This window comes from Aquarana catesbeiana, linkage group LG06 (genome assembly GCF_042186555.1).
Source record: "Aquarana catesbeiana isolate 2022-GZ linkage group LG06, ASM4218655v1, whole genome shotgun sequence".
Lineage (NCBI taxonomy): Eukaryota > Metazoa > Chordata > Amphibia > Anura > Ranidae > Aquarana > Aquarana catesbeiana.
Genome location: NC_133329.1, coordinates 311,054,367 through 311,070,263, shown reverse-complemented (window position 1 = coordinate 311,070,263; position 15,897 = coordinate 311,054,367). Strand labels below are relative to the sequence as shown.

The 15,897-nt window shown below is 41.0% G+C and overlaps 1 protein-coding gene across 1 annotated transcript in view; it reads right to left on the bottom strand.

Annotated features, from left to right (window-relative positions):
- Positions 1-15,897, bottom strand: part of DRC11 (dynein regulatory complex subunit 11) — a 302,548-nt gene that overhangs the window by 254,676 nt on the left and 31,975 nt on the right. Inside the window, exon 3 of the mRNA XM_073633646.1 lies at positions 7,201-7,528. Within this exon, the coding sequence (XP_073489747.1) occupies positions 7,201-7,528 (328 nt within the window). The remainder of the gene's footprint in view (positions 1-7,200; positions 7,529-15,897) is intronic.

Below are 15,897 nucleotides of genomic sequence, written 5' to 3'. Positions count from 1 at the left end.
AAGTCTTTTCGGGTATGTCTCTACCACATCTAGAGAGTGAAATTTTTGCCCATTCTTCTTTGCAAAATAGCTCAAGTTATCGGGGTCGTTGTCCTGCTGGAAAGTGAAACTCAGCCTCAGTCTCAAGTCTTTTGCAGACTCAGAAAACAGGTTTTATTCTAAGATTGCCCTGTATTTGGCTGCATCCATCTTCCCATCAACTCTGACAAGCTTCCCTGTCCCTGCTGAAGAAAAGCATCCCCACAACATGATGCTGCCACAACCATGTTTCACAATGTGGATGGTGTGTTCAGGGTGATGTGCAGTATTAGTTTTCAGCCACACATATCGATTCGCTTTTAGGTCAAAAAGTTAAATTTTAGTCTCATCTGACCAGAGCATCTTCCTCCACATGTTTGCTGTGTCCCCCCACATAGCTTGTCGCAAAATGCAAACAGGACTTCTTATGGCTTTCTTTCAATAATAGCTTTCTTCTTGCCACTCTTCAATAAATGCCAGATTTGTGGAGTGCATATTTAATAGTTGTCCTGTGAACAGATTCTTCCACCTGAGCTGTGGATTTCTGCTGCTCCTCCAGATTTACCATGGGCCTCTTGGCTTCTTCTCTAATTAATGCTCTCCTTGCCCAGCCTGTTAGTTTAGATGGTCGGCCAAGTCTTGGTAGGTTGCAGTTGTGCCATACTCTTTCCATTTTGGGATGATGGATTGAACAGTGCTCCATGAGATGTTCAAAGCTTGGCATATTTTTTTATAACCTAACCCTGCTTTACGCTTCTCCACAACTTTATCCCTGACCTGTCTGGTGTGTTCCTTGGCCTTTATGATGCTGTTCGTTCACTAAGGTTCTCTTAGAAACCTCTGAGGGCTTCACAGAACAGCTGTATTTATACTGAGATTAAATTACACATAGGTGGACTCTACCTTTCAGATATTTGTAAAAAAAATTGAAAATCATTTATCATTTTCCTTCCTCTTCACAATTATGTGCCACTTTGTGTTGGTCTATCACATAAAATCCCAATAAAAATACATTTACGCTTTTAGTTGTAACATGACGAAATGTGGAAAATTTCAAGGGGTATGACCTTTTTCTAGGCAGTGTACATGGATTATGAAAGTCAACAGAACTTCACCTTACATATATATGTAAGTCAGTAATGGGAAAAAGATCAGCTTCGGTGAGTCAACAGATACAGTGCCTTGCAAAAGTATTCATCCTTGGCATTTTTCGTGTTTTGTTGCCTCACAACCTGGAATTAACATGGATTGTTTGAGGATTTGCATCATTTAATTTACAGAACATGTCCACAACTTTGAAGATTTTTTTTTATTGTGAAGCAAAGAACAAATAGGACAAAATAACAGAAAACATTCAATTTTAGTCTCATCAGACCAGTCCAGAGCACCTTCCTCCATACGTTTTGGGAGTCTCCCACATGCCTTTTCACAAACTCAAAACATGCCATTTTGTTTTTTGCTGAAAGTAATGGCTTTCGTCTGGCCACTTTCCCATAAAGCCCAACTCTACGGAGCGTACGGCTTATTGTTGTCCTATGTACAGATACTCCAGTCTCTGCTGTGGAACTCTGCAGCTCCTCCAGGGTTACCTTAGGTCTCTGTGCTGTCTCTCTGATTAATGCCTTCCTTGCCCGGTCTGTGAGTTTTGGTGTGCGGCCATCTCTTGGCAGGTTTCTGTTGTGCCATGTTCTTTCCATATAGTTATGATAGATATGATGGTGCTCCTAGGGATCATCAAAGATTTGGATATTTTTTTATAACCTAACCCTTACTTGTACTTCTCAACAACATTGTCCCTTACTTGTTTGGAGAGTTCCTTGGTCTTCATGGCAGTGTTTGGTTAGTGGTGCCTCTTGCTTAGGTGTTGCAGCCTCTGGAGCCTTTCAAAAAGGTGTGTATATGTAATGACAGATCATGTGACACTTATATTGCACACAGGTGGACATCATTTAACTAATTATGTGACTTCTGAAGGTAATTGGTTGCACCAGAGCTTTTTATGGACTTCATAACAAAGGGGGTGAATACATACGTACATGCCAATTATCAGTTTTTTGTTTCTGAAAAATAGTTTTATGTATATATTTTTCTAATTTTACTTCCCCAACTTAGACTATTGTGTTCTGATCCATCACATAAAATCAGATTAAAAAAACATTGAACTAAAGGCTGTAATGTAACAAAATAGGCAAAAAGCCAAGGGGGGGTGATTACTTTTGCAAGGCACTGTAATTATGGTGACTATTCCTTGTCCTTTGCTTTCTTTTTTGGACAGCTTCCATAGTACAGGTTAACTTTACCATAGCACTCAAACTTAACCCTAACCTAACTCTAACATTTGACCCTATTGTAACTTTACCCTCACACTCCACTCCTAACATTCAATCTCATTGATACCCTGTCATCAGACCATTTGTTTTACAAAGTCTTCCCAAAAGAGTATATATGTATTTAACATATTTTATGCATGTTATTTACCTGTAAAATCCTCCCCTGTGTAGACATCTAAATGCCCTGAGACTGTTGCTGGGTGCTGCCATCTTGGATACAATGGCAGCAGCCTCAGCAGAATCTAGATTATCAGATGAGTGAAAGGTCATGTAGGGAGCTGAGGGGAGGGGTGGAGGAGCTGTGTCAGCACAGAAAGTGAAAAAGAGAAAAACTTGCAAGTAAACATTTAAAATGCTTGATTTTTCTGTGCTTTTTAAGTTGGTGACAGGATGTCTTTTAAATGGAAGATAAGCCTAAGTCCTACTATTTTTATAAATGTCCCCCCCCTCCCTCCTCCTACCTACGTTATCCTGCCGCCCCAGCTCAGGAAGTGCTGAATGACTGGGAATTCCAGGAGCTATGATGTCACCCATAGGCTCCCATAACCCAGCCGTTGTTGGTCTTCCCTCCTCTCCCCTGCAGCAGCTTCTCACTGACACAGAGAGCTGGAGCTGTGGCATTACATGACTGGAGGGGATTAAAAATAAGTACATCCACACAACATATTTTACACAGGGTAGGGGGGCTGCAAGGGGGGGGGGGGACATTTTTAAGAATAGTTAAAGTCCGCCATAGATAGATCAAAATTCAGCCAGTTCAGCAGGGACCAGACAAATTTTGATCCATCCAAGAGCAAGCTGTTTATACAGAAGTTGATCTCTTGATCCACTTCTGTATAACCAGCCTGCTGGAAAGTTTTCACTTGATCAGAGCCACTGGCTATAGCTGGAGGTGATGATGAGTGTATTCTGACAGCGGGGAAGCCTCCCACCGTCAGAGTGTGGGTGGGAGAATGGATTCTGGGTTTTTTTGTTCAACCCACTGCTTGAGCAAAGGAAAATGAATCATGCCTTAGGCATTTGTCTTAGGAATTTCATTCATTTTAAAGTAATGCTTTGCTATACTTACCTTCCCTTTGCTTCCCTTGCCCTTAGAAGCAAAGGGGTTGATTTACTAAAGGCAAATAAACTGTGCACTTTTGCAAGTGCAGTTGCTCCAGAGCTTAGTAAATGATACCCAATCACATGCAAGGAAAATAAAAAAAAAACTGCATTTTTGCTTGCACGTGAAAGTTAGCAGAGCTCTCCCTCATTTACTAAGCTCTGGAGCAACTTCACTTGCAAAAGTGCACAGTCTAATTGTCTTTAGTAAATCAACCCCAAAGTGACAACCTGGTACTTCCGGCTGCAGAGGAATAGGTGACTGAATATATTTCCTCTCAAGTGACAGCACTGATGCTTCTCTGCTGTCTGTCTAGGCATCCAACGCTGTCACATGGGAATGAGGAGAGAGTGCATAGCCCTGTATAAGCTCCAAGTCATGCAGAGCTGTGTTATTTTTAGACACTTTGGGGTTGATTTACTAAAACTGGAGAGTGCAAAATCTGGTGCAGCTGTGCATGGTAACCAATCAGCTTCTAACTTCAGCATGTTCAATTAAAGGAGTTGTAAAGGCAGAAGGTTTTTTATCTTAATGCATTCTATGCATTAGGATAAAAAACCTTCTGTGTGTAGCAGCCCCCCAGAGACCCCCTAATCATCTACCTGAGCCCCATCTCTCTCCCGTGTGTCCACGATCCCCTTAGCCATCCAGAACACTCCTCCTGATGCGACAGAGCAGCGGCGCCATTGGCTCCCGCGGCTGTCAATCAAAGTCAGCCAATCAGGGAAGAGAGGGGAGGGGCCAGGGCGGGGCTCCATGTTTGAATGGAGACACGGAGCTCTGACACAGCTTGGGTGCCCCCTGTGACAAGCTGCTGGCACCCAAAGGAGGGAGGGGCTAGGAGCAGCAAAAAGGGACCCAAGAAGAGGAGGATCCAAGCTGCTCTGTGCAATACCAGCTGCACAGAGGAGGTAAGTATAACATGTTTGGTATTTTTTTTTTTAAACCAAGCCTTTACAATCACTTTAAGCTTTGACAAAAAACTGGAAGCTGATTGGTTTCTATGCTGAGCTGTGCCACTCTCCAGTTTTAGTAAATCAACCCCATGTGAAATGTAATACACATAATCATCCTCCAGTCCCAGACCCACTCTGCCTAATGACTCTCTCCTTCTCACCTTCAAGTCTTCGTTTACCATTTTTTTCTTTATGTTCTGTTATTAGGAGAGCCTACAGGGAATCTTTCTCTAAAACTAAAGTTGAGAAACAATGCTGATTGCAGGTCCCTGTACACTACCATACGCCTTAAATGCATGCTTACATATATCTCCGATAACGGAAAACGATTAGAGTCTCACATTAATACCCACACTTATAAACCAGCTACTGTAAATATGCTATGATAAAGTTAGGATGCTCTATTGGTCCATTACTGTAATGTTAAAATACTACAGGGACACCGCACTGTATTGGGGCTGTTGAAATCATTAAGAGGCAAATTGTAGACGTTGCTGGCAGCAGATTAAAACTATTTTTCCAGCTCAGTCTGGAAGACTCTCAGCTTTATTCTGCTTTATTATTCCTTGGTGTGTATTCTGGTACCTATTAATTCCCACACTCTACTGTGTCTGAATCACAAATCCAGAGGCACAATTTGAAAAATACACAGTTTTTAACCAGACCTGCGGTTAATACTGTACACTGTAGAATCTTGTGTTAATTCTAATCGCAACATAAAAATTCTTCCTAAGGGTGTATGTGGCCATCCCCTACTGGGCAAAGTTTAGTAACATTTCCTATCAATGCTCCCTTCAAGGATGGCCTGTGGGTGACACCACCAATGACATAAGATCCTCTCCTGACCAAGCCAAAAACAATTGTAATCTCGCATTTATGGAGCAATACAAAAACTTCTTAGGAAACCCCCCCCACTAGTCAACACAAAAAACGTAAAGTAGAACTCATCCCTCCTATCTTTTTCAGTCATGGAAGCTGCCAATTTAGCCTCTGTTTGATCTGCAACTGCCATGGTGCTGCACTTGTGATCAGCTATGACACCAGCCATTTGATAGTTTGACAGTTTGGTTGAGGGCACAAGGAAATGAGACAGTTAGCATTCCGGGCATCCTGGAAATATAACTTATTTTTTAAACCATTAAATCAATGGGTTTAGATCCACTTTGTAGTGGAATTAAACCCATCAATTTAACTGCTTCCCAAAACCGCTAGCCTAGGTAATAGTTACACCTATGCGGCTCTGCGAGTCACGTTTTGCATGGACACAGCAGCCCATTTATTCGAATGGACTGACATGCCTCCTGAAACGCTGGGAAAAGGTCCCTGCACCATTTCTGGAATCGCAGCCCGCATGGGAACCTCAAGTGCAGCACATTTTCTTATGCAGATGCAATTTCCAGTGAGTGCAGCATGCCATTAGGAATAATGGCACCTGCACACATCCAGCATGTTTTTCTGTGTGGGTGGTTGTGGCTGCGGGAATAGGTGCGGACCCAAAGCGGGAATCACCAGCACAGATATGAACTTAGCCTTACATACAAAGCATGCTGTGAATGATAACTGTTACAGCTGGTTGTACTCTCAATACAACGGTCAAGCCATCAAATGGCTGGTGTCATAACTGATCACATGTGCAGCATCATGGCAACTACAGATCAAACAGAGACTAAGATGGCTGCTTCCTTGGCTACAAGAGATAGGAGTGTTTAGTTCTACTTTAAAGTGAAATTAAAGTCTACATTTAGTAAAATGCAAGCAGGCTGGTTCTTTATTGCAGAAGAGATATGCAATATCTACTGAATTGCATATGTACAGCTCAGTTTACATTCCCAGCACAGGATCTGTAAACCAGGATGATCGAACTCCTGAGCATGCACAGGAGTTTTGTCACCCCGCACCAGCCAAACAAGACGGGCAAAGATCAACACCCAAAAGAAGCTGGGGAGAAGGGTGGCCCCCTTCTCTTTAAAAGTACACACAATATAAGTCCAACTTCGCTCAAGGCAGCTGAAGACCCCCAGTGTATCTGCACCAAATCCAACAAAGTTAAAATAGCAGCTGCAGTGCTAAATTTATAATGAGCAAAATAGGGAAAGGTGCACAAAAGGTTGCATAAATTACACTGAAAAACATTAGGATGAAAGCATTGTGAAGTGGAATACAGTCAGGCTGACTCACAGTGTAGGCACACCCAATCTCTATTGGGGGAAGTTATTCTAATGCCAAAGTTTAGGAAATGGTACTAGCAGTATTTAAAAATAAATGTAATGATTCATAGTGAATATATAACAACACTAAAGTTCTTTTTTTATGAAGTTATGTTTCATTGGAGCAAATGTTGGGAAATGTCATTTTTAATCATAGTTAGTTTAGAAAGATGGATGGCTTTTCTCTGACCTAACCAGAAAAAAACTGTGTTAAAATACTGTAATTATTCTGAGCCAGGACTGGTAAAATTAACAAGGCATTTAGCATAAACATCTCTTCCTCACCACATAACAGAACTTCGGTGCTATTTGGTCAGATGTATATAAATAAACTGCTAGCTTGTCTGAAATATTAATATCTGCAGTGGAATCTACAGTTTAGAAAAACATTAGTCATTCTGTGCAATGGAAATATACTTATATTTATGCTTTGAGATATCTGGATTAGTGAACAGCAGCAGTAACATAACCAGATGTATAGCAATAAAATAGCTTGGTAGAGTTCCAAAGTTGTAAAGACATGCAGCTAGCCCAGTCTGACCTACGTTTGCCCCCCAGACACAGAAGCATTTCCACCAATGACTTACGGGTCCCATTTTCAGGTCTTGCAGAATATCATCAAAATACTGAAATTCAGAGATCTCCAATTCCACCAGTTCTTCTTTTAGCTCCAGAATGCGTCCCATGACACCATCCAGGACCAGTCTCACCAGCCGTCTCTTCTGTGGATGTGTCATCTGATCAAAGGTCAACTCAAGATTTCGAAAGATCTGTAGGTATCTGACATACATGGTCCCAAGTTGTTGAGCAACTGCCATGCGATCTTTCTCAGGTTTTGGAGGAACATCTGGCATCTCCTGATGGAGCAGCAGGCTGAGGTTTTGTTGGGCTTCCACCCACATTTTGTTGTAGAATCTACAGAACAAAGAAGCAAAGTTTGAGTTATCAGCAACAGAAGATGAATAAAACAGTCTTCCTAAAAGAGAATGCATTTAAATATCATAACAACAACAGTTTTCTTGGGTTTTCACTCCATACGCTGTTAAAGAGATTTCCCTTCATGTAGTGTCTTGGTGACAGACATTTAAAGAAACAGAAAGTAGGTATCTGCAACATGCACTCAACATACAGTTGTGCTCATAAGTTTACATACCCTGGCAGAATTTATGATTTCTTGGCCATTTTTCAGAGAATATGAATGATAACACAAAACCTTTTCTTTCGATCATTGTTAGTGTTTGGCTGAAGCCATTTATTATCAATCAACTTTTTACTGTTTACTCTTTTCAAATCATAATGGCAACAGAAACTACCCAAATGACCCTGATCAAAAGTTTACATACCCCAGTTCTTAATAACGTGTCTTGCCCCCTTTGACATCAATGACAGCTTGAAGTCTTTTGTGGTATTTGTGGATGAGGCTCTTTATCTTCTCAGATGGGAAAGCTGCCCATTCCTCTTGGCAAAAAGCTTCCAGTTCCTGTAAATTCTTGGGCTGTCTTGCATGAACTGCACGTTTGAGATCTCCCCAGAGTGGTTCAATGATATTGAGGTCAGGAGACTGAGATGGCCACTCCAGAACCTTCATTTTATTCTGCTGTAGCCAATGACAGGTCCACTTGGCCTTTTATTTTGGATCATTGTCATGTTAGAATGTTCAAGTACGTCCCATGCGCAGCTTCCTGGCTGATGAATGCAAATGTTCCTCCAGTATTTTTGATAACATACTATATTTATCTTGCGATCAATTTTTACCAAATTTCCTGTGCCTTTGTAGCTCACACATCGCCAAAACATCAGCAATCCACCTCCGTGTTTGATAGTAGGAATGGTGTACCTTTCATCATAGGCCTTGTTGACTCCTCTCCAAATGTAGCGTTTATGATTGTGGCCAAAAAGCTCAATTTTAGTCTCATCACTCCAAATGACTTTGTGCCAGAAGGTTTAAGAGTTGTCTCTGTGCTGTTTGGCATATTGTAAGTGGGATACTTTGTGGCATTTGCATAGTAATAGCTTTCTTCTGGCGACTCGACCATGCAGCCCATCTTTTTTCAAGTGCCTCCTTATTGTGCATCTTGAAACAGCCACACCACATGTTTTCAGAGAGTCCTGCATTTCACCTGAAGTTATTTGTGGGTTTTTCTTTGAATCCTGAACAATTTTCCTGGCAGTTGTGGCTGAAACTTTAGTTGGTCTACCTGACCATGGTTTTTTTTTTTCAACAGAACCCTTCATTTTCCACTTCTTGATTAGAGTTTGAACACTGCTGATTGGCATTGTCAATTCCTTGGATATTTTTTTATATCCCTTTCCTGTTTTATACAGTTCAACTACCTTTTCCCTGCAGATCCTTTGACAATTCTTTTGCTTTCCCCATGACTCAGGATCCAGAAACTTCAATGCAGCACTGGATTAAAGATGCAAGGGTCTATCAGGAGTCCAGAAACTCATTGACCTTTTATACACACACACTAATTAAAATCAAACAAATCACAGGTGAGGAAGGTTACCTTTAATAGCTATTCAAACCCCTTTGTGTCAACTTGTGTGCATGTTATCAGACCAAAATCACCAGGGTATGTAAACTTTTGATCAGGGTCATTTGGGTAGTTTCTGTTGCCATTATGATATCCAAAAAGTAAACACAGTTGATTGATAATAAATGGCTTCAGCTAAACACTGACCATGAGTGAAAGAAATGTTTTTGTGTTTTCATTCTATTACCTGAAAAATCATGGCCAAGAAATCATAAATCCTGACAGGGTATGTAAACTTATGAGCACAACTGTAGGTCATATGCTTCCTGGGCAAATGGCTTCTACGCCCCTGAGGATCTCCACAATCTTCTTTGCTTGTAGGAGACAAGACCTGTGCTTGCTGCTGACAAGATGTGCTTGTAATCACATTAGAAGAAATCCTTACTCGAATTAGGCACACTTTAAGGATTGCAGGCCTTGCTACAGCATTGTGTAACCTGTTGAGCACATTTTTTTTTCAGGAAGGCCGGCTTGACAGTAGGATACAGACAACTTGCTAACAATCTTTGAGTACAGCTATAATGCTTTAAAGTTTGTTATCAAATTCTCATAAATGTTTTCGACACTTAGAAACAGTCATAAATATGAAAACTCCTTATATTTAAAAATTCCCTAATTCTGATAGTTTATCCATCAGCATTTTGTCAGAGCTCCAGCACATTGTTAGCTGTCACCACAAGTCCAGAGGGGGCAGAAAGTCATTCTTTGGGATGTATAATTTGAAACGGAGGCTATACTTATACCATCCAAAAGAATTATCTTACAGGTTAAGTGTATTTTCATATAAATATAAGAATTGCCTGCGCCCCCACTTTGGCAGCCAATATCGAAATTTAACCAGGCACCTCTGTAGTGATGAAAAGCAGGTTCTCATTGCTCAGTCTGCCTGGGACAGGCACGGCCTATATCACTTCTGAGGCTCGTATCACTCATTACAATTTAGCACAGGAACTAAATGAAAAGGGTTTATAATGGCTAATAGAAAATATTGGCTTTTCTGTCCAGTTCTCCTCCCTAGCTTGGATGCATGCACTTTACTGCAACAGCAGCTACAAGTGCTTGAGGTGATAAACAATGAGCCAGCCCTATCACTACAGAGATTCTTGCTTTTATTTACTCTTGGGCTACAGTGGGTGAGTTGGGACAGTCATATTTTTACAGAAGTTTGTAGTAGTTTGCCCCTGTGTATCCAATTTTGGCATTTTAGTGTATGCGGAGGCATGTGTCCAGCGCCACTGCCTGTAGCCTGTCAAAGTCTATGGCAGGCTAAAACACGATGCGGCTGGACAGCTCTGAATGCTGTACCGAGCAGTACTTGCGTTTCGTGCTTTATGCGTTCAGGGATGTATGCCTGAAACACAGGTATTCTGCATTCCAGGCATATGTCCCTGAACGCATAGGGCCCCAAATGCAAGTACCACTAGGTACAGCCTTGCCCAGGACAAGTGGAGGGCAGAAGCGGCACCTGCCCTGGGCACTGTGGTATCATGTGAGGTGAGGGGGCACCTCAAGGAGATGGGGGGGGGGTTGTGTTTGAAGGGAGATTAGGATGGTGGCAGGGGAAAATAATTGTTCTAGGAGGGGAAATTAGGGGTGTATGCTAGGAATGATGATATAGGGGGATTTGAGTTGGGAGGGGGAATAGGAGAAAAGAATTTGCGCTAGGAGAGGGGATTTGTGCTAGAAGAGGTGATATGGCAGAGGGGGAGGGAATTTGTGCTAGGAGGGGAAATTTATTTGGGGGGGTAATTTGTGCTATTAGAGATAATTGGGAGGTATATATGCTGGAAGGGAACATTTGGGGGGTATTTGTGCTAGTAGGGGGGATTGTGGGAAAATGTGTGCAGGTAGGGGGGATTCGGAGTGGGGGGGGGGATTTCTGCTTGGAGGGGAAATGTGAAGGGTAGAGGATTTATGCTAAGAGGGGTGATTTTTTTTGGGGGGGGGGGTTTGTGCTGGGGGGCTTTGGAGAGAGAGAGGATTTGAGCTTGAAGGGGGGATGCAGAGGTGTGCAGCAGGGGGCAGATTTGTACTGGGAGTAGAGATTTATGGTTAGGTGGTAAGCATGCAGATTAGCGCTCAATTTTTTTTCGGGGGAGGGGTTTTCGCTGACACATAATGCTCATACATCTTGGGGGGGGGGGGTGCAGTTAGGTATGTTTGCCCTGCACTGGGTATAGCATTCAGCCCTGTCCGGATGCATCGTATTTCAGCCTGCCATAGACTTTGATAGGCTGTAAGCAGCGGGGGCTGGAATTGGACCCACACAGGATAAAAACCTAGTGTGCAAGGGGCTTAACATGATATATCTTTCCTTATGTGAAACTGTGCTATAACTACAGAATAAACACAGAATAAAAGAACAGGATATAAATGAAGTAAATCATTGATTAAAGAAGGGAAAATGAAAAAATAGGGAAAGTATGGAAAAACTAGAAAAAAAAGGCAAAGATAAAAATAAACAGGAAAAGAAAAAAAGAATACCATATTAAGAAAAAAGAGAATAAAGCAATACATACAAAAAGAAAAACAGAAAATGTATAGGCGCACAGATACTGCCAGATAGAATGTAAACTCTGTTGACGGAGAAATGCATTAAGTCAATTTAAACATTTCTATGGACAAGTAGGTCCCACAGGTTTAAAATGGCAAAGGAAACAAAAAACTGCAACAGCAAAAAACAAAACAAAAAAAATAGAAACTTAAATTTTTACGTACAGCATTAATTGTTTGCATTACTAGTTCATAAACAATACACTTTAAATTCCTGTAGTTAGTTATTGTGCTCAATGTCTTATTTACCTTTTATTATTTACTGCTAATGGTAGTTTTATTTTGCTTCACTCTTTTTAGGCTTAAGGCGGACATTTCCCCACTTTCACTAAAAATAACATCATCAGGTAGCCTTATATGCTAATATGAAACCATCTCACATTCAATAGTTAAACAAAGTTTTTACTTACAATTACTTTTTGTCCACTTCCTGGTTGAGTGAGGCACTGATGATGTAATCAGGCCCTCACATAAGCATCCTGGGAAGGCTACCTGTGCCTTCCCCCTCAGATGATGTACACTGTCACATGTTCCTACAGTCAGACCCAGAGTTCCAGGCATTGTTCAAGAAAGTGAAGGGAGATGGATATATGCCCTTAGTAAAAATGGCCACCATGTGAATAATGGGGGAAGAACAAAAAATAATGTATGAAAAGAACAAAAAGCCCTTTGTTGTAATTTTTCAAGATAACAGTGATGTTCCTCTTTAATCTTGATTATTCATTTGGAATTGAGGTATAATCCATGTGAAATGGATGTTATTCAGATATCTATACGTTTGCATGTGCTACCCCGCATATTCATTATATATGTATTTCATGTCTGTTTTAGCCCTGAAGAAATGGGGATATGTGTGACCCCCTGAAGCACGTTGACTATTTTATTATTTCCTTTCGTGAACTGATTTTATTATTAATAGATATTGGACCCTTTGACATTTGTTTGGCACTCTTATTGGTAAGACTATATGAAAAAAGAAATATCTGAAATTAGTTCTGGCCTTCCCCTACTCTACAAAAGAAAACCCTTTTTATTTCTGTCTGTGTTGCTTTTCCTTGACTTCCTTTCTGGTAAAGCGTTGTCAGCAGGACAGGAAGTGAGGGTAAATCTCTGTTATGCCGAATATCTAAATAAAAGATTCTGCTGGATATTTGCGTTAACCCTTTTGCTGCATCATACAGCTGTCAGGCAGGGGTTGTATATCTGACAAGCTGATTACCAGCTGTCAGATGGAAGCGAACAGGAGGCTGGGCAGCTGCTGCATTACTTCCACACACCCTAGTAACAGCCACAACCCCCCCCAGCACAAGCCCCTCCTTGCTTCCTGGGTTGTGCTCGCCCATCGGCAGACCTAGGAAGAGCATGGTGGATGCTGACGGGTAAAGGAGAGGGACACATCTGTTCACTGGCCTCCCCATCCTCTTCTTGACCTGGAAGCGGCGTGTAAAGCGTTACCTCCAGGTCCCTATGTCATTTTCACCAGCTAATATGGCTGGGGAGAAAGCTGAAGGAACGCAATTTGCATTATATCAGGGTCACTGAAAGAAAGGTGAGACATCTGAGGTATTTAAGACCCCCTGGTGCCTCATTAAAGAGAACCTGTCACCAAACAAATGTCACATAGGGGACTTTTTTGGGGGCTTTTGTGATGAAAAAAAGTTTAGTAAAAAAAAATGTGTAAAAAATATAAGTTACACCCAAGCACTTAAAATCCTCCCAAATATTTCTGAGCCCCCTCACCCGCATGCATGAACGTAAATGCATGTGTCAGGGGGGTGCCTACATGCAAAAACGTTGATTGTGCTAGACATGTTACATATCGTCGCACACGCCAGAGTGAGAGCAATCATTCTAGGCCTATTATTTATGGATAACTCTAACCTGATGACCTGTAGGAGCTTATAAAACATTGCCGGAAAATATAGGGTACCGAAGTTCGTTGCTGTTTCTTTCACGGGTGCATGGTTGAAAGGGAGCATTATTATTTAAAATATGTAAACAAAAACAAAACAAAAAAAAAAAAAGCAAAAATGGTTTTGGCAATGGAAGGGTTAAGGGACAGAGTGGCTACAACACTTTAATAGGTAGACACAAATAAGTAGAGCATCTTTACATATAAACAATGGTTATTATATAGGAAATGAAATACATCAGCTATGTATCACTGCACTTACAGTGGTAAAGGGACAAAAAACATCACAACTACGTTTACTTTCTATTAAACTTCTATTAAACTCTATTAAAATTTTTCCAAAATATCTTTTGTTTATGTGTACCCCATTATCAATCAGCAATAATAGTCAGCTGTCAAAATTATACCAGATATCTTTATATTGTCTTCCTAAATTTAGAGCTCACTCTTACCACAACCCCAACATGTTCCTGGCATGTTTTTGCACAGTTTTTAACCACTTCAGCCCCTGAAGAATTGGCTGCTCAATGACCAGGCCATTTTTTGCGATGCGGCACTGCGTCGCTTTAACTGACAATAGTGTGGTCGTGCGACGTTGTACCCAAACAAAATTGATGTCCTTTTTTCCCACAAATAGAGCTTTCTTTTGGTGGTTATTGATCATCTCTGCAGTTTTTATTTTTTGCGCTATAAACATAAAAAAGAGCGACAATTTTGAAAAAAAAACACATTTTGTACTTTTTGCTGTAATAAATAGCCCCAATTTTTTCCTCAGTTTAGGCCGATATGTATTCTTCTACATATTTTTGGTAATAAAAATCACAAAAAGCGTATATAGATTGTTTTGTGTAAAAGTTATAGCGTCTACAAAATAGGGGATAGATTTATGGCATTTTTATTATTACTTTGCTTTTACTAGTAATGGCAGCGATCTGCGATTTTTATTGAGACTGCGACATTATGGCGGACACATCGGACACTTTTGGGGTCGATTGACAATTATACAGCGATCAGTGCTATAAAAATGCACTGATTACTGTATAAATGTCACTGGCATGGAAGGGGTTAACACTAGGGGGCGATCAAGGGGTTAACTGTGTTCCCTATGTGTGTGTTCTAACTGTGGAGGATGGGACTGACTATAGGAGATGAGAGATCGTGGTTCCCAGCTCATAGGAACTCACGATCTCGCTCTCCTCCCCTCACAGAACTGGGATGTGTGTTTACAAACACACGTCCCTGTTCTGCCTCTTGTGCCCACGATCGCTTGTGGCCGGAGGTCATCGTGACCACCGGTCACGAGCATCAGCACCCTCGCTGTGCAACAAGCGCCTGCTATCCCGCTTAAAGGGACTGACGTATAGCTACGACGGTTCGCGGGGTCGTGCCGACCTGCCGCAGTATGACGGCAGCTGGTCGGCAAGTGGTTAAATACACTTTCATTATTTCCACATTGTCACATTGGGGTTGATTTACTAAAGGCAAATCCACTGTGCACTACTTGGAAGTGCACTTGAAAGTGCAGTCGCTGTAGATCTGAGGGGAAGATCTGAAATGAGGGGATCTCTGCTGATTTCTATCATCCAATCATGTACAAGTAAAAATGTTGTTTTGTATTTTCCTTGCAGTGCACTTGTAGTGCACAATGGATTTGCCTTTATTATTTGCGCTTAGTAAATAAAACTCCATGCTGCGTTTATGCATGTTGTGTTGCATAAAAATGCCTCCTCTAGTACTTTTTTTTTTGCACAATGCACCTCAATAAAAATGTGTGAACTAGTTTCATTGGAAAATATTGCCTTTTTCTGTCTATCAATGCATTAAAAAAACTCATCCAAAAAGCCTCTGTTGTGAAGAAATTACAACAGTCTATAGAAGATCATTGTGACTTTTTACTTACTTTACTTTTGAAGAAGACAAGAGCCTACCAATAATTCAAAAACACATACTTTGGGTGGATATTACTAACTAAATGCAGAATAAATATTTTAATGTAGTGTTTTTTCAACCAACTTCATGAACATCAAACATAAACTAGTTTTAGGTTTTTGGATATAAACAAGTATAAAAGCTTAAGATCAATCTGTGCAGTGTAGGCACTTTTTTTGCACAATATATCCACTTATCCCGGTTAAATGAATGCTGTATTTTGTTTCTAAAGGCTGGGTATACAGAACAAAAGGGTAATATTAGAGTATTGTGCTATTCAGTTCGCTTGGTGCACATGGCAGCTGCAAATCTCTGAACTCAAAAGAGGGGGTTGGATAGAAGGGTTAGGGGTG